This window comes from Rousettus aegyptiacus, unplaced genomic scaffold (assembly GCF_014176215.1).
Source record: "Rousettus aegyptiacus isolate mRouAeg1 unplaced genomic scaffold, mRouAeg1.p scaffold_m13_p_6, whole genome shotgun sequence".
Classification (NCBI taxonomy): domain Eukaryota; kingdom Metazoa; phylum Chordata; class Mammalia; order Chiroptera; family Pteropodidae; genus Rousettus; species Rousettus aegyptiacus.
Genome location: NW_023416309.1, coordinates 112,934,614 through 112,960,968, shown reverse-complemented (window position 1 = coordinate 112,960,968; position 26,355 = coordinate 112,934,614). Strand labels below are relative to the sequence as shown.

The 26,355-nt window shown below is 57.2% G+C and overlaps 2 protein-coding genes across 7 annotated transcripts in view; one reads left to right on the top strand and one right to left on the bottom strand.

The window, feature by feature from the left end:
- Positions 1-11,378, bottom strand: part of PGS1 (phosphatidylglycerophosphate synthase 1) — a 33,045-nt gene extending 21,667 nt beyond the window's left edge. For 5 of the 6 annotated variants that reach the window (XR_004951306.1, XM_016143153.2, XM_036222401.1 and 2 more), the window contains exons 1-3: positions 11,225-11,378; positions 3,573-3,762; positions 960-1,037 (exon numbers count right to left, since the gene is read on the bottom strand). Coding sequence is in view for 5 of the 6 variants with exons in the window: in XM_016143153.2 (XP_015998639.2) it covers positions 960-1,037; positions 3,573-3,762; positions 11,225-11,358 (402 nt within the window). In the remaining variant the exon portion in view is untranslated. Of the gene's footprint in view, positions 1-959; positions 1,038-3,572; positions 3,763-10,686; positions 11,039-11,224 lie in introns of those variants that run through there. The other variant, XM_036222404.1, reaches the window with a different exon arrangement.
- An 11,415-nt stretch (positions 11,379-22,793) lies between these two features.
- Positions 22,794-25,981, top strand: SOCS3 (suppressor of cytokine signaling 3). Its single transcript, XM_016143233.2, has 2 exons — positions 22,794-23,072; positions 23,611-25,981. Exon 2 carries the CDS (start codon positions 23,699-23,701, stop codon positions 24,383-24,385), a length of 687 nt encoding a protein of 228 aa, XP_015998719.1. The 5' UTR covers positions 22,794-23,072; positions 23,611-23,698; the 3' UTR covers positions 24,386-25,981.
- Positions 25,982-26,355: the final 374 nt, after the last annotated feature.

Here is a 26,355-nt window from a genome sequence, read left to right as displayed (position 1 = left end):
CTCACAGCAAGGAGGGGGAAGCACTTACGCTCAGCCACCACCCCCCTCGCTCTCTAGGCCCCAACCCATCGCCGCCCAGCTCCTACCTGTGGCTTTCTAAAAGGGGTGAACCAAGAACAGCACCTCCCATGGGCAACGCACCCATGTCACCACCCCAGAGCGACAGCCACTGGGGAGACTAAGAGCACGACTCAGTCTGTCACGCCAGCTCCACCTGCAGACGCTGCCCGCACACCAGGACCTGTGCCCACTCGGACTGCAGGGAGCACACGCTGTCCACACCTGGTGACTCCTCCTCCTCCCCACCCCTGCCTGCCCCACCATAGGTGACAAGTACAGCATGACAGCAAGTCCGACTGGAACGAGGCTGGCCAGCCCCACCTGCACGCTAGCCTAGTACGAGGTCAGGAGACCTTCCCCGTGAAGGGCCGGACAGTAAGCATTCTGGGCTTGGTGGGCCAGGTGGTCTGTCACAAGCACAGTCCCGCCCTGCAGCAGAACCCAGCCCCAGACGAAGCATGCAGGAAGGAGAGCGGCCACGTCCCCACAGAGCTTTATTTGGGGACAGACATTTCCACCTTACAGGCTTTTCATGTGGCACGAATATCATTCTTTTGGTTTTTTCTTCTTTCCCCAATCCTTTGAAAATGTGAAAACCAGCCTTAGCTCATAGGCCACATAAAAACAGGTGGCAGGCCAGACCTGGCCAGCCCTGGATTGGCAGACTGAGCAGCCTAGGGACCCTGGTGCTGGGTGAAGAGGTCACTGGCCAGCAAGGCCAGCAGGCCCAGCATAAGACCTCTGCACTCCCTCCTCACGGGTCCCCCTGACATGCCCCGGTGGCCAGGCAACGAGAACAAGAGCTGGCCGTGAGCCAGGGCCAAGGAAAGGCCCCTCTCTGCCAAATGCCACGGCGCTGTGCAGCGTGAGGCTGAGGCGACTCCCCACTCAAACCTTACCAGCTCCTGTTCCAAAGGACCTGTCCCCAGGTAGAGGGACGCCATCACGACCCGCCTCTTCGCTACTTTTATCTGCCCCTGAAAGAGAAAAGACAATTCAAAATTTGCAATCATCATTTTCATAGTCCACTGAGAAAATATCGTCCTTTGACCTTGGAGGCAAATAACACTGCAAACTGAAATACTCTACATCTTTGCCAATATTTAAAGCAAGCCTGACAGGTATATGGTAACCTACCAAATCAGGACCCACAACCTGGATTTAAAATACTTGGCCTGAAAGTAAAACAGGATCTAACTGTACAAGGCACAATGCAGCCAGCAAAGGCAGGGAGGTGAGCTGTGCACACTGACCCGAAATGTCCATGCTGCACTGCTGAGGGCCCAAAGCAAGTCGCTGAGCAGGAGGCAAGCCGCACCCCCACCGTCCGCACCCCACGCCCGCACGCGTGTGTGCAGGGCACACAGGACACGCGCCAAGCTGCCGAGAGGCCAGGAGCAGAGCTGGAGGTGAGAACGCAGATGCAGACCGGCGCTGCCCCCGCCCCATGTGTGCGGCTGGAGTCTTAGGAGGAGCACGTACGTCACTCCTGAAATGCACACACTCAGGTACCCAGACACACAAACAGCATCCGGAGACGACACACTATACTACTCCTAACAGCCGGTGTCCTCTCCCTAGGCCTGCTCCAGCCACCGGAGGACAGTGACCGCACCTCCAGAGCTCGAAGCAGCCCCGCCCCAGAGGAGGTGGCGAGGACAGGAAGGGCAGCAGCACCACCCAAGGTCAAGCTCTCGACAGACACACAGGAGCGCAAGGCCTCGTGCGAGGAGGGTGGCAGAGTGTGGCGTCACCTACTTTCCTACTGAGGAGCGACGCCACTGTCAACAGAAGAGGGTCGCCTTGGCTAGATAAATGAACACACCACAGAGAAAAGGCCTGCACACCAGGGGGACAAAAGAACCTCCCAAGTCTCTCCGTTATTTATGAAGACGGACACCATGGGGACAGTGATTCAGAAAAAAAGGGGAACAAAAGGAGAACAACAAGCAAGGGACAGGGCAGCTCGGTTCAGGCGGCGCGGCTCCCTGACTGCTGCGGGACGCAGGTCTGCTGGCACGAGCCTGACTGTAGGGACGGCACGGGGACCGGGCCCACCCCGGCGCTGCACACTCCCCAGGGAACACAGGCCACTCTGTCCCGGGAAGAAACACATGCCGCTCAGTGCGGCATGTGCCTGGAGACGGTGCCTGGACATTCTGCCCGCGAGCGGGAGGCCTTGGCTTCTGCCCAGCCTGCTGGGCCCCTCGGGCCTCTTCCGGCTCCCGCGGCGCCACCACTCCAGGCAGCTGTGCACGTAACCTGGCCTCCTGGCCACGGGGTCACTGTGCAAAGACTCAGTCATGCACCCGCTGCTGGCCAGGACACTAAGAACCGCCTCTGAAAAACCTGTTTCCTCGAGCCAAGCAGAGTACCCGGTAGGACCAAAGAGCAAACGGCCTCGGCATCAGTTCTACACAAACGAGGAGGCACGGGACAGACGAGCAGGGCAGGGAAGCGAGGGGGAGGCAGCGTGCGCGCACACACACGTTGTTCTGGAATGAGCTAGCTCATTCTGGAATGAACGGAAGCTCGGTGCGGCTCACAGAACAACAGGGCAAAAGGAGAGCAAACCCACAGGCATTCGCACGAGCCGGACTGCGCCCCGTCTGCAGAAGAGTGACCCTCGCCGCAGCTCCCCCCGCCCCCGGCGTTCCGCCCACTGCCCTTGCCATGCCTTAATTCTAACATCATTGTTAATATGAACTCGGAGAGTTCATGCTAATAAAAATTAATTAGCACTGAATTACTTCATTCCAATTAGCAGTTTAACTATGAATGACTAGGCACGGCATGAACACTTGAGTGACGTCTTGAAAGCTAAACCCCCCAAATGCAAAGTTTAGCATTTCTGCCAGCGGAGAGGAGGCACACACATTAGAAAGAAAAGAACCAGGGGTTTATAAGGCCTGAAACCAGACATCCACATTCTCCAGTTGTCTGTAAATGCCTCTTCATGAGCGAGAGGCTCCCGGCCACGTCCTACGTGTTGAATCCCATCCGTGGCTCATTTGGCTCTTGGGTCTTCATTTCCTGCACGTTACTTCCACTGCGATGATGCTGCTTGGTTTGGAGGTGTTTCCAGAGGCAGAGGCCTAGCGTGCCCTGGCTAGGATCTGCCTCATTTCCTCCCAGACATCCTCGGCAGGGACGTGCCGTGCAGCCCACGGCCCTCGCTGACCTCCCGCAGTGAGCTACGTCTTCAACACAGAGCGGAAGAAGCAATCTGTCCCTCGAAACCAAACTGCAGGGCCTGACCCTCCCGGCCCCCATGCTTAGGGCCCCTCTACACTAGCCACGCAGGGGGCTACTACTCAGGACTCAGCTCAGCCACCTGTGAGGCAAACCCACAGGAATAAGCTGAGTAGCCATCAAAAACTTTCCAAGCAGAAGGCACTTCTGCCCAGGACTCGCCCAACCTTCTGCCTGAAGCCTGTAACTCAGGCGTCCGCTGCACCCACACGCTCCACCGCGCGCGCGCGCTCGCTCTCTCTCTCTCAGACACCACTTACCTTCATGAGCTCAAAAAACTCTGCAGGAGAAGACAGCACCCTGACGTGAGAGCTGGAGACTCCGAACTCTGGAACCAGGTTTCTGATCCACTGGAACCTGTGCACGCCCTCTGGACACAGGCAGCAAGGAGGGGAGGTGACCTGGGGGACAGCTGGGGACAACAAAGGAGCCAACAGCAGCCATGGTGACCTGGTTAAAGAGACATGCAAAGGGTCACACTTCTCCGACAGTCCCTCGGCAGTCTCTCTCGGCTACTGGGGGGAGAAGAGGGCAGTTTTTGGTGGGCCAATGGCGGACTTTCTAGACCATTCTCACTGAACCCAACCCAAACTCCGCACGAAGTGTCTCCTTCAGCCCCAACGAGCTGAACAACTTGAGAAGTGTGACCCGATGAATGACCCCAAACGGTAAGTCGATTCCTAACAAGCCCAGGTGTACGGCGGCCACAAATCAACTCGCAGAGGCCACCCCTAACAAGCCCACCTGCGGGGAGCCCCTGAAGGCCCCCTAGAACGAGGGCAAGTCTAGTACAACCCCGATGACTGCAACCCAGACCTCCCACTGCATGGCTGAAGAGACACACGGGGCTTCCACTTAGGGAAGGACCCAGAAAACTTTCTCTTAATACTCAGATATAGAGAGAAAAGCTGGAGGAGGAAGAGGGTGGGGAAGGGGAGATCTTCTCAAGGGGTGCCAGCGGTGACAACCGCCCCTTCCCCAGTGGACACGTGGTCCTCGGGGGCCACGCCCCATCTCTGCCCAGCACTGGGCCAACCGCACGAAGCTGCAGCCTGACCCTGCCATCCTGGGTCTGAGACCACAGCACACAGGCCCTGCCTGGAGCCACGCTCTGCTGCCCGGCGGGGACTGGGGAGCGGGCGGGGCTGCAGGGCCAGAGCCCACTCAGCCCCGCCCTGGTCTGGATTCCAGCAAACTGCAAACTGCAGCAGGAAAACCCTGTGCGGGACCTGCCACCACGGCCTCGTGGGGGACTCAAGAGAGGATGCTTGAAGACCCAAGGCCCGAGGGCCACTCGTCCAGGAAGATGATTTCATCCGCTTGCCTCATGACACAGCGCTGACTCTTCCCAGGGCCATGCAGGGCCCCGTACAGACGGCACGGCTCCCCACAAAGCCCAGCGGTCTGTCATGGCAGACTCATTGCCCAGAAAACTTTAGTCAACGGTGGAAACTACTGGCTCCCTGGACCCTGGAAAGGTGGGGCCTCGCCCTGGGCCTCCGGAGGGCAGAAGTGGGAAAGCAGCTGTCCTTGCCCACAGTCTTGAAAGGGACAGTGACCGCACGCACAGCATCAGCTGGATAAGTTTCTCACACTTCCGGGTAATGAGCCGCAGCTTGCAAATGACTGGCCCAGGCGCTGAAGGAGAGTGTGGGCCTGGGTTGCCACATCGTGGGCCCCGCCCTCGCTGTGCTCAAGGCTGATCTCCAGGAGGAGGCGCCCTTCAGCCCAAAGGAAAAGCACAAGACAACGGGAAGCTGCGTGCCAGCCTATCAACGTGAAGCCCCAAGGGGGCCTGAAGTCTCATGTTCGTTCATGAAACATAGTCTTTTTGTCGGATCGAGTTGTCTCCCCCCCTCACAGCACTTATGATCTCTTAGACCACAAAAGAGCAGGGTGGCACCTGCTGCCGCAGGCCCGTCAGACCCACGCATTCTTCATACGGCCAAGAAGAGGCTCAGCTCCCAAAAGGAAGATGAGGGGACACCTCCTTGGCACGTGCAGCCCAGGAGAGGGCAAGCGCCAACGTGGGCCTCCATCCAGGTGACCATGCGAGCACCTGTTACGCACCACAGAAGGCACAAATGAAGAGCTGGGCACAGCCCCTGCCTCCCACAGACCTGGCGGCCTCACAGGCTTACGCACCTGAACTGATCTGAGAGCGACACAAGAGGAAATGCTAAAATTAAAGATCAAAATATAAAGTACGTGTGCTCTGAGTGGTCAAGGGGAGCGGGCGACACCTGAGCTACTGGCGGCTAAGCGACACCCTGCCTTCCCAAGAGCTCTGAACACCTGGCAAGAACCAGGTGGGGTGGGGCACTCCAGGCGAGCAGGTGTGAGCGGGAACTGGCCAGAGCCCCTGGCACCAGAAAAGCCCAGGAGGGTCTCGACAGGCGGTTCGGGCGCCTACAAAGATGTCAGGGCCACGGCCACGGCCACCCTGCCTGGGGAAGAGGCGGGCCCAGCCAGAATGGGCTCGGGTGCCACGGGCTGCCGCGGGCAGGCCTCGCCCCTGCAGGTGGGCTCCCCAGGACGTTCCGCCAGGCCCCTAGCCCGGCGAATCTGTGTGCCAACACGCTCACTTCTGCTGGAGGGGCAGGGCCTGGAAGCCTCACCATGGAGCCCCGGCCCTCCATGGCGACTTCACGTCCCAAAGAGGAAGGTGCTCTGAAAGGGAGCAAAGCCTTTTCTAAAGGCCCCATGGTGACAGCGCAGGCCGAGAAACCGCAGCCAGACTGGTGACACTCAGACCGCACTGAAGCACCTCCACAGGGGACACCAGCGGAGTCCCCCATCCTGGGCACGCACCGCTGGCTTCTCCAGAGCCTGTTCAGGCTCCCGTGTGTTTCTTCTGCCTCAGCCAGAAACCCACGGAGGTCAGGTCCCACCTTCCCAAGGTCACTTCTGGGACCCTTCCCTGTGCTGGCAGCAGCCCCGGCTACACAGAAGCCCGGGCCCCAGGACCCCTGTCACTGCTGAGTCTCCTGAGCGACCCGACGTGGCTCTGCGGAGTCGGGAGCTGGCGACGTCACACTCCCATTCGGAGAACTAAGCAGCACGGGGGTCCGCATCCAGACCTGGGCCCGAGTCACCCTCTCCGGGTGCCGTCGCACTTCCAGTTACAGGGAGCAGGAAGCGGCGCCCTGAGACCCGGCCTCTCCCTGCCCGGCACATCGGGGACCTTGCGCGAACGGGGCACGCCAACACTGGACGGCCTCCAGCTGGGGCCAGGAAGCGAGGACAGCAGATGCCTGCCGGGCCCTCCACAGGACACGGCTGCGCAGAGCCGGCGGCTGCAGGGGCGCCCTGGTGCACGGCTTCTCGCGAAGGGAGCCTCGGCGGTCTCCGGGGCGCTTCTTTTTGTGGCCGGTTCTCCATTTCGCCCAACCTTTCGGAGCTGCCTGTGCTCCGACACGTGGCCATCCTTGCATTTTCCCTTTGCCTGGATGCGCGTCGATGTGCCCGAAGGCGCCCCCGAAGTCCCTCCTGCTCAGTGCAGAGAGGCCAATAAGGAAAGGCCAACGTCAGAGAATCACACCTGGGGCGACAGCTCCCCTTCAGCCCCTGCACAGCCTGGCAGGGCCGGAGGGCTTGGGCCCACCACCCGGGGGGCACGAGGAAGCAGGCCAACCTCCTAGGCTTCTTCAGAACAGGACGAGTGGGGCTCTGAACTCGGAATGCGGCGCTGCGGCCGACCACCTCGCCACTGCAGACGGGCAGGGCGGGAGCCGGGGGCTGTTCTGTACACGGGCGTGAACTAAGTGCCCCTCGCTGCAGGCCGAGCCGCGGTCCAACGCTCCATGAGCCCGCCTGGAACTGTAAGATTCGCAGTACAGACTCTGTTGCTTCGGTCCCCTCGAAATCCGTACAAATGACAGAAGTTTTCAAAAGGAACTAAGCTCTCTGGATTGCCGTATTTTCAGAAACTACTTTTCAAGAAAAACCTACCCCTCCCCCACCCCGTCACACACATTTAAACCTAAAAAAAAAGTAAACTGATGAGAAAAGAGCAACAGTCATAACACTTCCTGAGAAAAGCTCAAGAAACTACGTGAAGGTAGCATGCTTCCTGCTACCCAGGCGGCAGGCGGCCCTTCCTGACTAATGCAAGCCTTAACCCCCGGGCAGGGAAATGAGTGTGAATTCCCGTAGCTTACAGCAAACCAAGGCCCGCTGGAGTCCCACAAGAAGTCCAGCATCTGGCTACATGCTGACCAGATGACTCTCCTGACTTGCCCAAAAGGAAGTCGATCACATCGAGGGGCCAGAAATAAAAAATATCTTTATAACCCACACTACACCTCGGGTAACCCAACAGGCATCAAGCTGCCTGACTTCCCAGCAGCCTTGAAAAGGACACGTTTACATCACTCAGAACATGTGTTTCCGGAACACTGGAACCCCAGGTGGCTTCTGTCCCTCTACCAGCACTCAACCCACCCACCAGCCAAATCGCCAGCAACTGCGACGCGTCCACGGGGTACGTACGTCAATATTAACTCAACACAGTTACATCTTAAAAGTCACTCGGCTGCAAATCTTATTTCAATTCCCTGCAAGATCGAATTTGAATTATTTGGGGAAACAATGGTTTGATTCGAAATATCCCCCTCCCACCCACTCTATTGCTATAATTAACCAAGAGATGATTCTACTAAACTTAACGAATAAGGCGGACTGGGTCCCAGCAGCAGAGAGTTCAAAGAAAAAGTAATTTCTGGAAATCTGGTGGTCCCTCAGGGCAGAAACTACTACCCAATTGAACAAGAGTATGTTGATCTGCCGTCACAACGTAAGAAAATCTAATTGCAAGAACAGTCTGCTAGTTATGTTCCTCTCATGTAATCAGGGAAGTTGGGACCCCCACCCACCTCCCCCCTCCAACACAAACACACACACCTAGAACACAGAAAACAGGACCTGAGTTTCAAAAACAAAGATTTTTCTGCACATATAGGTCAAATTGAAAATAGGTGTTTTTTTTGAAGGAGGCCGCAGAGAAAATATTTCCTTGTATGGAAGGCGAGCCCAACATTATGAACTAACGCCCTCTTGACACATTTCCCACCTGGTCTCATCTACTCCAAAAAACAAGCCAATTCTGTGTAGTCTGATGACTCCGAGAAACTATCTGAAGTTTTTGGCCCCTCCCCAGCCCAGCTGCAGATCTGCCAGTCACTGGAACACCTCCTGGATACTAGTTAACATGGACCAAACTCATCTTAGCATCCTCCCCAAACCCTGTCCTTTCTGTTTTAGAGAAGCATGCCATCATGCAGTCACCCAAATCAGAAACGTGACCCACCTCCTCGGCGCTCCCCCTACACAGGCCCCGATCAGAGCTGATTCTAATGCGACCCACTCTTCTATTCGCATGGTCCCTGATGTCATATAAGCCCCACCATCTCAGGCCAAGACTATTATTAAAAGAAACCACACAGAATCTCAGAGCCAGCTCCTCTCTCTCTCTCCCTTCCCTATTCAGTACCCCGTGTCACCTCCTGGAAATGGTGAGTACCTGTGGAGCCTCAGAACTGCATTCTATTGCTGCTACGGTCATCAGTCCACATCACTCACTATCCCTCCCTGAACACCTGCTCCCCCGTTCCTCACCTAGCCTACTCTTAAACCTCAAAACACAATTCTGGCAGCACCACCACCAGAAAGCCTTCTGTGACTTCCAGGTGTGCCTCTTAGGTACTACCGTGGCTTTTTCTACCTTACTTTACTATTATTGTTGTTTATGACTCTGAGCATCTTATGCTTTATTTTTGTTTCCCAAGTACCTAGCAGAGCACAGCAATGCTCTAGACAAGCACGCTGAATAAATGAACCCAGCAGTCTATACTGATGAGTCAGTTGCTTGATTAAGAGAAAACAACGGTATTTCTGGATCCCTAATTAGAAGTTATTTTAAGAAGAGTTATCTGTCACTATGGCTGTCCCCACACCTAAAAAGAAACCACTACAGTAACAGAGCGATTCCCTCGCCCCACTCCTCCCGCTAGCCACGAGAATTCACCAGGCACTGCAACAGTTGAGTCAGATTGGAGTGCTAAAATCTACAATAATTTAAGCTCATGATTACACAGAACTATTATCAACGAATCAATGATCAGAGTTACAAGAAACCACATCATTCGGGGAATGAGGAATTGGGAGGTGCAACTGAACAACAGAGAAGAAACGAAAGCCAGCAGCTGAGGGTGAGTGGCCACACAGACATGAGTAACCCCAAACACCAAGGCCACAAAGAATCGAAAAAGAATCTGCAAACTGGAAAAAGCAAAAGAGTCAGAAACCTTCAGTACTGTAACGATACTGGTCAAATCACAGGCATTATTTCCAAGGATCAGAACACATAAATTTCTGACATTTGTGTGTGTGATTTAAGTGAGTTTCTGGTTTAATTGTTGACCCGGAAAAACTCTCAACTTAATAAAAAATAATACTGTTTACAAAAAGGACCTTGGGAAGTCAATTTGAGACTATTCAGAGCGACATAATGCCCACCGCCCCAATGTCCACTACCCCCACACACACACACACGAAACACTCAAGAGAAATGTCTTCTTTAAAAGAATTTTTGAAGATTGCCCAACATCCTTTAGTAATCAATTCTAATGTTAAACAATGATTAATAATGAAGTGTTTTTTGTATAGTTTAAACACATACAGGGAAATGACAAAATTGCCTAAACATCTCATCTTTAAGGAGAAATGATTTCTTGAAACTTTAAACCAAATTTCTCAGTAGTCTGATGTCAGGACGTAGAAGTCACCTGATTTACTAACCACTGGAATGGACAGGTCTTTGCTAAGAACCCTCCAGAAAATGGAGAGGCCGCCTCTTCTCCGCCCCCACTGCCACGGGGTTCACTGATGTGAGTCTTCTTAAAAAGCCTTTCTGATCAGTAGGCTTCCAGGAGTTCTGTCCTGCCCTGACTCTATCACCTAAAAGTTCCCCTAAATCAAACCTTTTTTGCTGAAAACCTTTCACCATCACCCAGTATGTAGCAAGTTCCTCTTCGTACCCAGAATCAGCACCCATGAGTGGAGCACAGATCTCGGTACAAAAGGCCAGGGGGTCAAATCTCGCCCAAGGAGCACAGATAAAAATCTGAGAAAATGCAAACTGCATGTAAGGATACAGTTCTAACTTTTTTTTTTTTTTTAACAGATCATGTGTAAGGCTCCAATCTAATAATAGAACTATTTGCACACAAGAGAACTTTTTTTTTTTTTTTTTTTTAATCTTAGCAATAAGCAGCATGCCTCTCAGGTCAGCATGTTCTTGGCGAATGTTTACTCTGAGAGACCACTGCCTGAACAAATTGCTTCAAAGCCTACTTCACCATTTACATAACTCACTTCAGTATTTTTCCAGAACACAGGCCCTTTGAAACGTGTAGAAAGGGGTTCGAGTGGTTCCTCTTCCTTGCCTGAGAGCCACTGACTCAGGATTGCTTCACAGCCCTCTCTGGCAGGATGTGAGAAATGCTGCATGCACAGAATCCCAGCAGGGCTGATTCACGCCCGCCAGTCACCTCGTGGCCAGGATTACTTAAGGAAAAGACCCCTCTGAGCTCAGTGTCTCTCGCGACAAGACGCGCCAACACTCCCATGCTGGGGCCCTAGGCAACACATGAGCTCGGCCCCCTCCCCGAGTGCACGCACAAGCCCCTCGGGTCAAGTGGAAGCGGCCAGTGGCCGGGCTCGCCTCAGGGCACCGCGGGGGGCAGGCGGGGCTGGCGGGCCGGGCCGACCGAGGGGCACGGGCCGCCCCCTCCCCGGGGAAGGCTGGCGGGGCAGTGGGGGAGCGTGGGGGAGCTGCCGGGGGGCGGGCACGGGCGCGGGGACGCGGGCGGGCGCGGGGCCGGCCGCGCGGCAGCCGCGCCGCCCCTCTCACCTCCTGCGCCGGCGGTCCCGGTTCCTGCCCAGGCGGTCGGACAGGCGCCCCAGGAGCGCGGCCAGGCCGGGCCGGCCCGGCAGGAGGCCCAGCAGCCGCCTCCAAAACACCGGCCCCGCAGCCGCCGCCGCCATGGAGACTCGCCACTTCCGCTTCCGGCGCGCGAGAACTTTATTGACAACGGCGCGCGCGGACACGGCCCGAACACCCGGCGGCGCGCGCGCACGCGCGCACGAGCGCGCGGCGGCCCCGCCCCTGCAGCCTCGGTTTCCCCTCCGGGGGCGCGGCGGGGCGGGGAGGTGGGCCCAGGCGTGCTGCGCGCCAGACCTGCTCCCCGCGCCCCCTCGCCCGCTTCCCCCCCGCCCCGATTCCTCCCGCACCGAGGAGAGAGGGTATTACTTTTCCGACCCCACGGTCAAGTTCAGGCTGGACCTGATAGTCCACGCACCTCCCCTAAGGTGTGCATTAGACTTGTGCAAAACTGAGTTACCGCTGACTCACTGCGGTGCACTGAGCCCGGAAGAACCCCCACAGGGGAGGGGGAGACCGTTTTCACCTCTTCAGCCCCTGGGTCCGCAGCTCTGGGGCACCGAGCAGCTCGACCAACGTGTAAGTGCAGGGAACGCAGACTCCGCATCGACCCGGGCTGTCTCTATGGCTAAAGAAGCTGCAGGAGCGCTTTCCTACGGCAAGAACACCTTTTGTAGCTAATTTTAAGAAGGAAAACGATGCAGTATTCGAGAGACAGGACGGATGGCTCTGATCTGTAACATGTGGCTCCTTGGCAGACCCACGTGGGCTGGGACTCTGAAACTGGGAAAGCTGTAGATTACCATTTCCTACTTATTCAGGGGTGGGATGGGGTGGGGGTGGAGCTGAGGTTAAAAGGATACGGACACGCTGAATACAAAACATTCCGAATTCCATTTCCAACAAATTATCCCAAGCAAATCAATGACACGTTTCTTACAGGAATGTCCATCTCAGCATTATTCATGATACCAAAAATATGGACGCAATCCACAGTGGGGGAGTTGGTTAAATAAATAATGGGACGTCACAGTGCATCCATAAAAAATTATGTTCTAGCTTGTTCTGGAAGAATGTTTCATGAATTAAATGGAAGAACCAAATTACCAAAGAGTAGTCTAGAGCTTATCTCATTTTGTTAAAAATTAAAAAGAGAGAGTGTACGTACAGACTGAAAGTAAATACACCAAAATGTTAAAATTGATTACTTGGTGCTACTCAAGAATTTCCAAATTGTGTACAATCAGCGAGTATTTCGGATTGATTTTAATGTTTCCTTTAAGTTTAAATAGCTTTACAAAGACAACGTGGAATTTGATTCAACTCTTCCAGGTTAGAAGTGGTGAATCATCAAATTTCCTAACTTCCAGTAACTAGAATAAGACCATTCATTTCATGGTTCCACTTTTGCACAGCGCCTGGCACAGGGCAGCTGCAGAGTCAAGTTGCTGAATGGCTGGCCCGTGGTGCTCAGTGGTAAGCACCTCATGGACCACTGGAGCACCCTAAGCATCCTGGAAAGAACTGGTCACTTCTCTTTACATGGGGTGCTTTACTAGGTGAGATATTAAGAAACAGACAACCATAGTACTAGCCCACTGGGAATTTCCGATCTCAAATAAATTGTAGGAACAGCTTGAGATCGACAGCATTGTGTTTGGGAGATTTGCATTAAGTGCAGTATTTACATTTACATTAAGTATAAACGGCAGGCAATGACCTAGTGCCTTTCAGAGCCACACACCACACACGGAGAGCCTGTGGCCTTCATGGCTGGTTTGAAACACTCAGGGCTACAACCAGAGTGAAGCAACCACAGCTTTGCTTCAGAACACACACATTTAGAGACTGCAAAAATTTAAATAATGATTTTCAGAGATTGAGCAATTTTTCCAATGGTTACATTTAACATGACAACAGCACAAATGTTCTTTTCTCCAGGAAGTATCATCTGGGCTTACCGAGAATAAGTAGAAGAGATAAGACCTGCTCAGATAACGCAGGTGCCCCAGAGAGTCTTCCTGGGAGCGCCCCGAGCTGCTTGGAGGGCAGGCAGTTAGTACTACTACTGCTTCTGGAGGTTCTGGACTCATACCTTGATGACCCTAGATGAGAAAGCATCTGCCCTCTGAGACCTCCTGGTGCCTCGGAAGCCCATCTGCTAAGTCCCCTCACCCACTGCCTTCTCATTAGTCAACTCGCTCCTTCCCAAACAGGAGATGCCAAGGTTAGAATGACAGGGTCAACAGACTGATGGCAGAGGTCATGTCTTCCCAAACGGAAAAGGAAACCCATTCACTGGAGGGCGAGTTGACGTCAGGGAGTGGTGGGCTGCTGCCCCTGGTCTCCTTGGCAGGAAACACCAGGAAATCCTGAGCCAAGGGCCCTTGCCTCACTGTTTGTGATTCACTCCCAAACCCCAAACCCCGCCAGTGCAAGAGGAAGGCCCCTCCTCCCCGGCTTGCTTTGTGAGCGAGGGTCTCTCCGAAACACAGAGCTGGAGGGAGGAAGAGGCTGGCCAGCCCATCTTCAGCCTCGACAGTGAGAAGCTCTCCCACGTCACTGGGATGTGGAGACTGTTCGGCCGTTTCTGAGAAGTACGCTCTTATTTGACAGGAAGCGTAACCCAGGCATTAAGGATGGGCCAGAACCAGCCTTGGGGCCACCACCCGCCTCTCTCTCCACTCTCGCACTTGGTCACTGTCCCGCATCACCGGCCTGGCCTTTTTTCACCCCTTTATACTCTCCACGCACATTGCTACCTTAGGCTCTTCATCTTAACTGTTTCCTCTGCTTACGAGGATCTTCCCCGAGGTCCTCTCACAGTCCAAGCTCCGACCTTCCCCCCCAGAAATGCCTTCCAGGCCCCATAACGCGATTTTATCCTCTTGCCGCTGCCTACTGTGATCTAATCTTATTCACCAGTTGACTGGTGTGCGTTTTGTCTCCCTGCCCCCTGCCCCTCCCCCTGACATGTGAACCCTTAGAGCCTGGTGTGCTCTGAGCACCCAGAACAGGACTCGGCACGAGAAGCGTGCACACTGGTTTCACTACTGCCTGCATGGCAGAAGGCGATCGACTCTGGAGCCTCCCAGCTGCAGGACGGGGACCACCATGGCTTGGGCTCCTGTGAGTCTGTTGACCCGCCGCCACAGGTCAGCTTGCAAACTCGGCAGCTCAGCCCGACAGTTTTGGGTCTGGCTCACCTGAGGCGTGGGTCTCCCTTCAGGCCGTGGGCCCTTTTCCTGCCTTCATTCTCCCTGGGATTCAGCCTCCCTGCTGAGCGGTGACCCTGACCTTTTCCAGTCCTTGGTACTCTTTCCAACTCTGGAACAAAAGCAGCCATGAGCAATAAGAATGAGCGTGGCCGTGTTTCCAATAAAACTTTATTTGCAAAAGCAGTCCACCACCCTGTATACTACAGTTTGTCATCCTCTGCTTTAGAAAAGAGTTTTATCCTGTATGGCGCTAGAACTGAGAGAGGTGAGGTCTTCTGGAACCAGGAGCCTGAGTTCACTGGAGCTGTGGGGAGGCCCAGAGGAGCTGGAGGTTGTAAAGAACAAATTTGCGAAACACTGAGGCCCCAATCAGCAACCTCCCGGGTAGGGATGGGGAGCCAGACAAGGTTCTCGAATCTATCATTTAAACTTTTCAGTGTCAAAAACTCTTGTCATCTGTAAAACCAAACATGTCTTGCACAATGGCTCCCTCGCCGCGGAGAGGCCCAGGATAATCTGGCATTTCATCTACAAGAAGCCAGAGCCCAATTTCTGGAAATGCCTCCTGGGCAGAGCGTGCTGGTTTGTTTCTCTGTCGCTGGTGAGAGGTAAATGCAGCTCTCAGTTTCAGGGGAAGCTCGGCCTCTTGTGGCGTGGCAGGCGGCCAGCCCCACCCCGGCGAGGAGCCGCACGCCTCGCAGTGATGCAGCAGTCCAGAGTGGGGAAACACGGAGGCCCCGGCCAGCTATGCCCCAGGGAGTCCCAGGCTCCCTGGGGCTCGCTCGGTGGCGGAGGCCAGGGGCTGGGGGACTCCCTGGCAGAACCCCACCCCACCTTCCAGCCAGCCCCCACGGTGAATTGGAGCAAGAGGCCAAGTGTTCCCCAGGGGCCAGCATCTGTGCCCTGGGCTGCACGGGTCTTGCTTGAGATGAGGCCCAACCAGACCAGGCCCGAGCAGGTGGGAGAAGAGGCCCTGGACGCCCCACCCAGGCTCGGATTATGTCCCGTCTCCTAGAGCTTAGGAGACAAAAATAAATTCCCCCGAGTCAATCACCCTTCTTGCCTTTTAGCCTAGAGAGGGGGAGAGGGGATGGCAGCGGCCAGGGGGAGCTGCCCGCTCTGTGCCCGCAGGTCGGGGAAGGGAGGGCAGGAGGAGGGCCGTGGTCATGGGGCGGGGGGGGGGGGCCTGTGCTGAGGTCAAGAGCCCACGTCCCGTCTAAAGGGCCAATGGAGACCTGTCAGAATGCAGGCCCACTGAGGCCAGATCATCCGATTCTTCCAAAGAAAGCCCCAAATTCAGATGTGAATGTGAAATTTCCAGATATTTAAATGTTATCTCAAACACTTTTTAAATTCTGTACAGGCCAACTAATGCTCCTATGGGCTGTGCCCAGCCTGTGGCTCACCACTTGACACACATCTTTTAGTCTATTAAAAAAAAAAAAAAAAAAAAGCCCAGGTACCACAGGAAGACGGAATAATAGTTAGAACATCATAGTTCCCCTGTTTGAACCTCTTGAATATCGAACCGTTAGACTTTATTGCCTATTTGTAAAACACGTTTAAGTTTACAAAGTTCCAGAAGGCGGAGAATGCTGCCTGCCCTGCCTCCCGCGGGTAGCATGCATGCGGTACAGTATTCTCCCCTTCTCAGTGTGTAGCCACCTCAGTGTGAGCTTGGAAGCAGGGTGCCAAGGCCTTCAGTGGGTGGGAGGGAGGGGGAGGCAGAAGTGACCAGCGGAAAAGACTCATGGTGGCTTGCAGGTCCCGGCCTCTGCTTGCTCCCGGCACCCAGAAGCCAGGACACCCGGGGTCAGGTGACCTCTCCAGACCTCAGATGCCCATCAGCCTGCATGTATCACTTCCTTAGGGAATGCCCTTGGTTTCCCCCCACCCCATAGATAAGGTGCCCCCCACCCCGACTTCTCCTTGGTAGTACTTAGTGCAATCAAAATCTACTAATCATGATATCAATTATGGGAGAATCCTGTCTTTCTGGAAAGAATCTAAGCGTGAAAGGGCCCAGACTGATAAACTCTAGACGTCCGGCTGAATCTCCCACACAGAGTAGGTGCTCAATAATTACTTCTAGAAGGAAGGAAGGAAGGAAGGAAGGAAGGAAGGAAGGAAGGAAGGAAGGAAGGAAGGAAGGAAGGAAAGAATGTAAAATAAGTCTTGCAGGAGTAAGAAGTGACTCCAGGAGGGTCCGCCTAGCCCAGATATCAGAGCGGCCACCAGCATTGTTCACAGTTATCAGAGGCGGTCCTGGGCTTAGAAGCCCTGGAGACGCCCGCCCCCCCGCTCCCTCTGACCCGTCTCTGCCGCTGTGGCTGGTTAGGAGCTTGGGGAGCCAGAGAGATGGTATATCTATCATCTTCCCTTTGAACTCGCCCACGTCGGCGTGTGACAAAGTGCATGCCAATGTACGCCCGGCGAGGTGGAGGAGCCGGTACCCTCCTAGTGTGGTCACACGCCTGGATGGAGAACTCGGGAGGTCCTTGTGGAGACACCGCCACTGCAGGAAGCCTGAGGGCGGGCCGCGGGGGGTCCATTTCGCTGCGGCACACGTACCCAGGCGAGGTGGTCAGCAGCACCTGGCCCAAGAGCCCCCTGGCGCGGGGCTCCCATCCGCCTGGCTCCAGCAGCCAGACTGCCTGGTTTCTTGCAGGGTCGGCTGGATAGCTGAGCCCACCTGGTCGCCCCCCAGCCCAGCCCTCAGCTCTCCCGGGGCATCTGGGGCCCAGCACACTCTCCCAGGAATCAGCCTTGCTCCGCGCCCCCGCGCAGGCTGTCCTTCTGGTGGGCACTGCCACTTTAGCTCCAGGCACCCGGCCAGGCCTCATCTGCATTACAACCCAGATGGTTTACCACAGCCTTGCTTCCCAGAACTGCCCGCTACCCTCATGTCTGTTCCCGGGCGCAGGCGAGGGCACAGTGCCACTTCGGGGCACGTAGACACTATTCCCACCCCAGCCCCGGACAGAGCGGCCTTTGTTGGTTTGGGGTCGGGGAGATGATTGGCTGGAAGCTACCTCCCCTCATTCCCTACCCTCCAACTCAAAACTTGGAACAGATGTGGATTCCTCAAAGACACTTCTCTCCCCTCCCCGACGCGCCCCACACTCTGCGCCCTCCCAGTCGCTCCCCACTGGGCCACCTCCAGTCCCCTCTGTGGGTAGAAGAATGAGCCCTGCGGGGCAGGGGCCTGAGCCCCAGAAGGAAGAGGAATCCGAGAAGGCGGACGGGTGGGTGGCCGACTGGGTTCCTACAGTGTTTTCTCTCCCCTCGCTTTTTCTGGGAAATGCCAGAGGCCGGCTGGGCCTGGAATGTCAGGCTTGACAGAACTCCTCCACTGCAGACATCCGAGCCACAAACCTTTTCATGAGCCCCGTGGCCCCTCCGGGCAAGAACAAAGGCCTGCGAACTGGAAGGCCACCTCCCGCTTCCCGTGGCGGGCCATTGTCCCGGCCCACTGAAATTGTCCCGAGCAGGAAAGAGAGAGATTATGGTCAACCTGGTATGTAACCCCTACCCACAAACCTTTTCCCGTGCACCAGGAAAGAAAGGTCATCTCTGCCACAGGCCCGCGGCCGGCAAGGCTGGCCCCCTCCATCAGTCCCTGTGCGCAGGGGCTTCAGCTGAGGGGCTGAGATGCACCAGGGTGGCCAAAGCCCAAGGAAACCCCACTGGGACAGCGGGGGACTGGGTTTCCAAGGGGTCAGGTGAGAGGCAGGTCCCCAAACATCTTCTCCGCATTGGCCTAGAGAAAGGGGGGCCGGAGGGGGAGGCCTCACCCCCTACTGTAGCTCCCCTGTAACGACCAGCACTAGACTAGAAGCTCCAGAAGGAAAGAAATAGGTTCTTTTCCCCACCATCGCCCCAGGCCTAACCCACTCACGGGCACGCAGGAGAAGCTCAATCAACATGAACTGAGTGACACCAGGCTTCCGGGCAGCCAAACCCAGGCCGCCTCCTTGAGCCGAAGAGAGCCCACCAGTCTTGAAGACAGGGGGAGGCCTTGGGCTTGTTGAGCAACTCTGTGGTCTGAGGCCAGTCTCCCAACCCCTCTGGCTGGAAACGCAGTCACCAAACAATGGCAGCCTGAGCGCCCGTCCCCGGGCTGGCCGGAAGACAGGGAGATCATCCATGCAAGGATGAGACCGTGTGTTCACCAAGCCACGCCATTGCTTCCCACGACCACCCCATGGGCACCAGCAGTCCCATCCGTGAGGCTGGGGGAAGAGCTCATCTTCTGTCACACACCATGAGTAAGCGGTGCCCCACAGGCAGCTGAAACTGCTGTGTACTTCCCCTCCACCATGAATGAATCTTATTATCTTTGTGAGCAAGCACCATTGCCTGGAAACGGGATTCTGACTTCCTAGAAATTCTGCAAAGGAAGCGATTAGGAAAAGGCAGAAGCCTCCTAATCCCTTCGTCGGGAGAATGGCAGGGTTGGGCAGAGGGTCCGGACCGGGGTGACGCCTCTCTGGCCTCGAGCCGCCAGCAGACAGGGGTGGTAAGAGACAAGACAGCACTGTCCTAGGCCCGCCCTTGGTCGGGCATCTCTCTTGCTTGGAAGTAGGCTCCTTAGAGTGTGCCCCTGTTGGCCCCGTGTCTCCCCCCACCCCCACCCCCCACCCCCCGCCAACTTTGCCAGCAAAGTTTAAGTCCTCTCTCCCTTCGTCTTCGGATTCGCAGGCCTACTGATCTCCACCAATCCACACACCCAGCCTGCATCCCATCCGTACAGCTGCTCCTGGGCTCTGCAGGCAGAAGCCAAAGTAGCTGGTGGGATTCAACAGAGATGGAAAACAGAAGGCAACACGACCCCTTATTCAGAGATTCACCGAGCACTTTCCATGTACCAAGTTCAAGGCTTACAAAGAAAACATCAAATATAGTCCGTTTCCTCAAGGTTCTCACGGGACAAGCAGTTAGAGCATGTTGGTCAATGTGGAAGGAGCTACCCTGGAAGTTCAGATCCAACCTCGGCCAAATCTTAAAGAAAAAGTAAGAATCAGCCAAGGTGTAGAAGCTAGTTCCACCCAGAGGGACGCGAACATGCAAAGACCCCGGCCCGGGGAACATCTCGGAGACGGGCCGGAGCTCTGGATAGCTGCAGCGCAAGGTGTCAGTGGGCCTGGGGCAGCTGAGGAAGCCCAGATGGAGCCGAGGGCCTTAGACACACAGTCGCCGAAAGGTTTAGAGTCGGGAGGCAATGGGAAACAACCGGAGATGTCAGAAAGCCCAGGAGAAACTGCGCTGGCCGAACCGTTTGAAGACAAGCAGCTTTTTGAAATGCGTCTCACACGGGAGACACACAGCTCTCCAAAACAGAACGCTCTCCTGGACACACGTATCCCCGTAGCTCAGCTGCGGCGGCTCAGCTCTCCCCTCCTCTCTCTCCTCGAAGGCTCCCCGGTGCTTTCAAAACAATCGTAGCTAACATGCATTGAGCACGTAGTATGTGCAAGGCACTATTCTAAGCATTTTGCATGCATTAGCTCATTTAGTCCTCACGACTACCGGAACAAGGTAGGTACTATCATCAGCCCCATTTGACAAGTAAAGAAACTGAGGCATGGCTGGGGAAGCAAGTTGCCCAAAGTCACACAGCCACCAATAGTAGATCCTGGGCAGCAGTTCAGTCTCCTAAGTCAGTACACAGGGAGCCCAGCTCACCTTCCTGCTGCATGCCCCGACCTTCATCTGGGGCATTCCCGTTAGGGCCCTGGGTATGCCTGAGGACCTCGCCCCTTCTCTCTGCTCTTCAAATCATCTGTGTGGTCGCAGGCCCACTCTAAGCTCCCTGCCGGCCATACAGCCTTTGCTGCTGACCCTCCGCAGAGCCCAGGCCCACCTGAGGACCACACCATTGACACTAGGACTTACCTGCTTCACAGGTAACCAGACTGGGATTCCTGGGGCTCCAGGGCTGTTTCTTCCTCCTTATCTCTCTCTATTTCAAGCTACCTCCTCCCCTTCAAAATGAACTATCATGGTCTCATGGGGTCCTAATCACACCCATCTTTTTCTCATGACACCCATCCCTTGGGGGGAGGGGGGGCGCATGTCTCTTGCCTCGCCTGTCTCCCGGCAGGATTCGCCCAGCGCTTCTGCCTTCCCAGCACTTTGCCTCGTGCCTGGCCAAAGCAGTCACGAGATGAGGGTTCGTGGAATGGATGAATGAACCTGACTTGTGTCAGAGCGTTATCATTTACAAAGCACTTTCTCATCCATTAACTCAAGGGCTATTCCTTGTGAGTCCTCCTTGTCCTCCACGGGGCTCAGCACAGAGCTGTATGATCAATGGATGAGAAAAAGAATGGGCTCCTGACTACAGGGAGGAGAATCCATTCCATTAGCCCGCAAGCATTGCGAGGGCCAAGACCGGGTCTTACTCGTCATTATCGGTCAATGCCCAGCACATGCCTGCTACACAGAGCCCGGGGCCTGTGAAATGTGCTAAATGAGTCCATCTCTCCCTCCGCCCGGTGAAGACTTCCTCCTCACTGCTGCTGTCCTGATACGATACAAGGGAGGGGTGAACAGAGTTGCTTCCATTTCAATCACACTTTGATGTGCAGAATCTTTCCTGTTTTCTTTTTTTAACCTCAGATCTCTGATGGGAAAAGGTTATTATTCCTCTTTTGCAGATGGCAAAACCGAATCCCAGAAAGGCCGGGCGTCCCACCCAAAGCTCCCTCAGCTCTCCGGCATCTGTAGGGAGAGAGGTGAAGGCTCAGCTGCGAGGGCGGTGAGGCGCCCAAGCGCCCCCCCCCCCCCTGAAGCAAAGGGCCCAGGTCTCTCTCCGTTCAGCCCCGGAGCTGCCTGGCGTTGTCTGGTCTCTCCCTGCTTTCCCGTTCATTATCTTCAGTCGTGAGGACAGGGCCCAAAGCCCACAGCCCCTGCGTCCTGAGAGGTGACAATTTAAGTACCACTCAAGCTGGTTTTCGGGTGTCTCCGGCACCCCGTTGCCTGTTTGGGGAAGGATTGCAAACCCTTTCATCCTTCATTAAGCCGGCCAGGTTAACGCAGACATCCCACGTTCATGCCAACGGGACCAAGGACGTAGTTCTCCTCAGTCATCTCGTCTTCTCATCCCCGGGGGAGATTCTCGACCTCCACGCTCACAGGTGTGGGGGAACACATTCTAGGCTGTGCGGGGCCAAATTCCGGAAAACTGCTTTCTGGAAAAGCTCCCCTGCTGGACTTCATTTCCTGGGTCTAATTCCAGACTGTGGAGTGAATTCTCCTCCGTCCCCCATTAAGTCCCCCTTCCCCGCTCCTGAGCCGGCATCCCCACCGCCCCGTCGCGTTTCCACTCCAGGGCTTGAGGGGAGCAACGCCGAACTCCACTCCACCTACGAGAGCCCTGGGCGCCCTCTAGCGGACGCGGGGCGCAGGGTGCGGCCACCTCTACCCCCCTTGGCCAGTCCCGCCGCGTAGGAGAGCGCCTGGCCGGACCCACACCGGGCCACGCAGGTTTGGAGTCCCAGATGTGTGAAAGAGGTTGTTGTTTATTTGTTTTTGGCTTTTTGGTAGTGGGAGGCGGCTCCCCTGTCAGCGTCAGCAGAGAACTTGGCAATGGGCCGACGGGCTGAGGCCAAACAGCTGCCACGCAGGCTACGTCCCCTCCACCGCTGGGACTCGTGCTTCGCCTCGGGGACATGCCCACAGGTGACTGTCGCGCGCCTCTACCCCCTCCAGCTGCCCGGACCGGCCCTAGTTTCGCGGTCCGGCTTTGGGGTGTCCCCAATTCCCTCCTTTGAGGCAGGCTGGGGCCTCTTGGGGCCGCGATCGGGACCTCGGGCGGGCCCAGGTGGGGGCGAGGGGGTGTCCCCGCGAGGTCCGAGAAGAAGGGAAAGGGGAGCCGGGAGCCTCTCCTGCTCGGCCTCCTGGAACTGCCCGCGCTCCGGGAGCGGCGCCCCCGCCTCTGCCAGAAACCGGCCTTCTTAGAAGGGAGGGGGGAAAGTGTGAATGAGAAGTTGGGGGCGGAGCGCTCGCGGGGGAGGGGCCGCTGCCAGGAACGCGCCGCCGGGGCTGGCGCCGCGCCCACCGGCCGCCCTGGCCGCCTTGCGTCGCGCTTTGTCTCCGCGCGCGTCTCTGCCGGTCCCTGGCGCGGCCGGCGGCCCGCCCTCGGCCCGCGGCCCCTCCCTCGCCCTCCGCGCGCAGCCTTTCATTGCTGCGAGTAGTGACTAAACATTACAAGAAGACGGGCCGCGCAGTTCCAGGAATCGGGGGGCGGGGCCCGGCGGCAGCGTATATACTCGCGAGCGCTGCCTCCGCCGCGGCTCCGACTCCAACTCCCCGCGCCGCCCCCGCCGCCGCGACTCCGGCCCGCGCGCCGCCCGCCGACTCAGCTCGCGCCGCTGCCTTTCGCCTCGCCCCGGGCCGGCCGACCCGGGGGCGCGCAGGGGGCAGGGCGGGCGCCCCGGCGAAGCCCGAGGGACGCGCGCGCGAGGGCCCCTTTGTGGACTTTACGGCCGCCAACATCTGGGCGCATCGCGGGCCACCGCTGGCCGCTGCGCCGCCGCCTCGCCTTGGGGACCGTAGGAGGCGCAGCCCCAAGGCCGGAGACTTCTGTTTTGGACCAGGTAGGAAGGACGGGCGCGACGCGGAGGGGGGCGGCCCTCGCTCGTCCCGGGAGCTTTTCCCGGTTTCTCCTCCCCTTCCCGGGTCATTCCCGGCAGGGAGGGGACGAGGTAGGAGACAGAGCGGATGGAAGCCGGAGGTCCCAGTTTCCCGGAATACCCAGGCTGGGGCCCTCCGGCGTCTCGCGTCCCCTCCCTACCCCCGTGCCTCAGATTTCTCTCTGTCCCTGCCGCCCGGGGCCGTCGGACTGAGCGGCGCCCCGAGCGCCCCGGCGTCCTTCTCTGCCCTCCACCCCGGCCACGCTCGCGGGGACCCAACTTCCGCGCCTGAGTTTCCCACTCGGCGCCCTGCCAGTGCGCGCCGGGGAAGGGGCCACCCCGCCGGCGGGGGCGAGGGCCGGGCGGGCTCCCCGGGCTGCCAGGGTCGGGGCGAGGGCCCAGGCGAGGACCTCCAGGGCAGCGGGTGCCCCGGCCGCTCGGCGGAGGCAGGCGCGCTGGAGGGTTCCGGGCACTCACGCGGCTCGCGCCTTCCTCCCCACAGCCCCCCGGGATGCGGTAGCGGCCGCTGTGCGGAGGCCGCCGAGCAGCTGCAGCCGCCGCCGCGCAGATCCACGCTGGCTCCGTGCGCCATGGTCACCCACAGCAAGTTTCCCGCCGCCGGGATGAGCCGCCCCCTGGACACCAGCCTGCGCCTCAAGACCTTCAGCTCCAAGAGCGAGTACCAGCTGGTGGTGAACGCTGTGCGCAAGCTGCAGGAGAGCGGCTTCTATTGGAGCGCGGTGACGGGCGGCGAGGCGAACCTGCTGCTCAGCGCCGAGCCCGCCGGCACCTTCCTCATCCGCGACAGCTCGGACCAGCGCCACTTCTTCACGCTCAGCGTCAAGACCCAGTCGGGGACCAAGAACCTGCGCATCCAGTGCGAGGGGGGCAGCTTCTCGCTGCAGAGCGACCCCCGGAGCACGCAGCCCGTGCCGCGCTTCGACTGCGTGCTCAAGCTCGTGCATCACTACATGCCGCCCCCCAGCGCGCCCTCCTTCGCGTCGCCGCCCAGCGAACCCTCCTCGCCCTCCGTCGAGGTGCCGGAACAGCCCCCCGCCCAGCCGCTGCCGGGGACGCCCCCCAGGAGAGCCTATTACATCTACTCGGGGGGCGAGAAGATCCCTCTGGTGTTGAGCAGGCCCCTCTCCTCCAACGTGGCCACTCTCCAGCATCTCTGTCGGAAGACCGTGAACGGCCACCTGGACTCCTATGAGAAAGTTACTCAGCTGCCTGGGCCCATTCGGGAGTTCCTGGACCAGTACGATGCCCCGCTTTAAAGAGCAAAGGGCAGGGGTCAGGGCGAGGGGCCTGGGTCCCCTCTCCTTCGTGACACACGGCACAAGCACAAGAACCCGGCAGGAGAGGCCCACAGTTCCGGGTGAGCCGGGGGGCGGACAGGCCCCTCCCTCTGACCCTCCCCTCTGCAGAATGGGGCAGGCCAGACCTGGAATGTGTTTGAGGGAAGGGGGCGTGCCACCTGCACGCCCCTCCCCCACTCCGGCTGCCCCGGAGGAGCCAGGCGGCCCGGTGGGGCCACTGCAGCGACTGCCGTGGATTCTCCTCTCCGCTTCCTCGACACCCCCTGCACTTCCAGACAGGGGACCCTGCTGAACTAGTGAGAAGTGCCGGGGAATCTGCGAACTTTCCAACGGAACTTGTTTGCTCTTTGATTTGGTTTTGAACGTGGCTCTGACCCTGAGCAAGTCTCTGGCCTGGGAAAGGGTGGACAAGAGACAGGACGCCTCAGGGGCCCCCAAGGGCTGCAGGCTGGCCAAGGACATGGCAACTCCCACCGCCCAGCCCAGGTGAGGAGGGTGGCTGCGTGCTCCTCCCCGGGCTCTGGAGAGAAGGCCAACGGGTGATCTGAAGAGGACCATCCTACTCCTCCTCCGCTTGGGACAACCACCGGGAAATATAGGTCCTAGTCCGTGGAGAGCTGAGGGCCCTTCCCCCGTTTTAAGGGGGAAGTGGCGTCTGGAGGGGGGTGGACAGGCCGGTCAGTTCTTTCCCCGCCCACACTATATATACCTTCCAGCACCTGGGGGTGGGGGTGGCTGGAGGAGATGAGCCATCTTTGACCCCAGACCCCGGCCAGAGAAGATGGGGGCTTCTACTCTGTGCCTCTTGACTATGTCTGGCTAGGAGATTTGCCTTAAATGCTCCCTGTCCCATGGAGAGGGACTGGCACACAAGAAGCCACACACTCAGCCAATCCAGGCAGAGGCCAAGGGATTCTCAAAGGGCAGGCAGCTGGCCACTGACCTTGGCGGGGAGGGGGGGGGCCGCAGAGATGGCATTGGCCAGCCACAGGTGCCTCATGGTGTCTGGGCTCTGGCTAGAGCAGAGCCAGTGGGTCCCACAGACCCTGCCCCCAGGCCCTGCACAGCTCTCCCTCCTCACCTGGGGTGGGGGGACACGGGCAAGGAGTCACCAAGAGACCAGGGCCCCTGCCACCCCAGCTGCTCCCTCTCTGCAATAGCACTGATCAGCGAAAACTTACAGGAATGTAGCAGCAATGGAATTACCTGGAACTGTTCTTTTGGGGGGAAAACTAAACACAAAGTTTTCTGTGTCAGGTATTGGTCTGAATGGGGCAGCTGTGTGTTGGGGTGTTTTTTTTTTTTCTGTTATTTTTGTTTCTGTTTTGTTTTTTAATAATGTTTACAATCTGCCTCAATCACTCTGTCTTTTATAAAGATTCCACCTCCAGTCCTCTCCCCTCCCCCAACCCAGGCCTTCAAGGCTGTTAGGAGATGCTTGAAGAACTCAACAAAATACCAGTCCAAGTCAAACTTTGCACATATTTATATTTATATTCAAAAAAGAAACATTTCAGTAATTTATAATAAAGAGCACTATTTTTTAATGAAAAACATGACTTGAGCCTTTTTCCCCTGCCCCTTCTCTGCCTTGCTTTCTCTTTCGCCCACACCCACACACCCTGCACCCGAGGGGAGGTGGGAGGGAGCCGCAGAGGGTGGCGCCGGCTCTGCCCCCTTGCTGCCCTGGCGTCCTCAAACTCTTCACGTCACTTACAAGCTCCGGCAGCCACCTAGACTGCACCGAGGGTAATTCCTGCTAGTCTGATTCAGATCTGACCAGAATATGCAAAGCAAGTTCGAAGGAAGCGCTTCAAAGGGCTTGCAAAGGACTAAGCTGAGCTGTGGCCAAAGCTTTTAGAGGCTCCAAGCTATTAGAAGCGCTTGGCTCCTTGGCAGGGAGGTGTTCCGAGAAAGCCCAGACTACA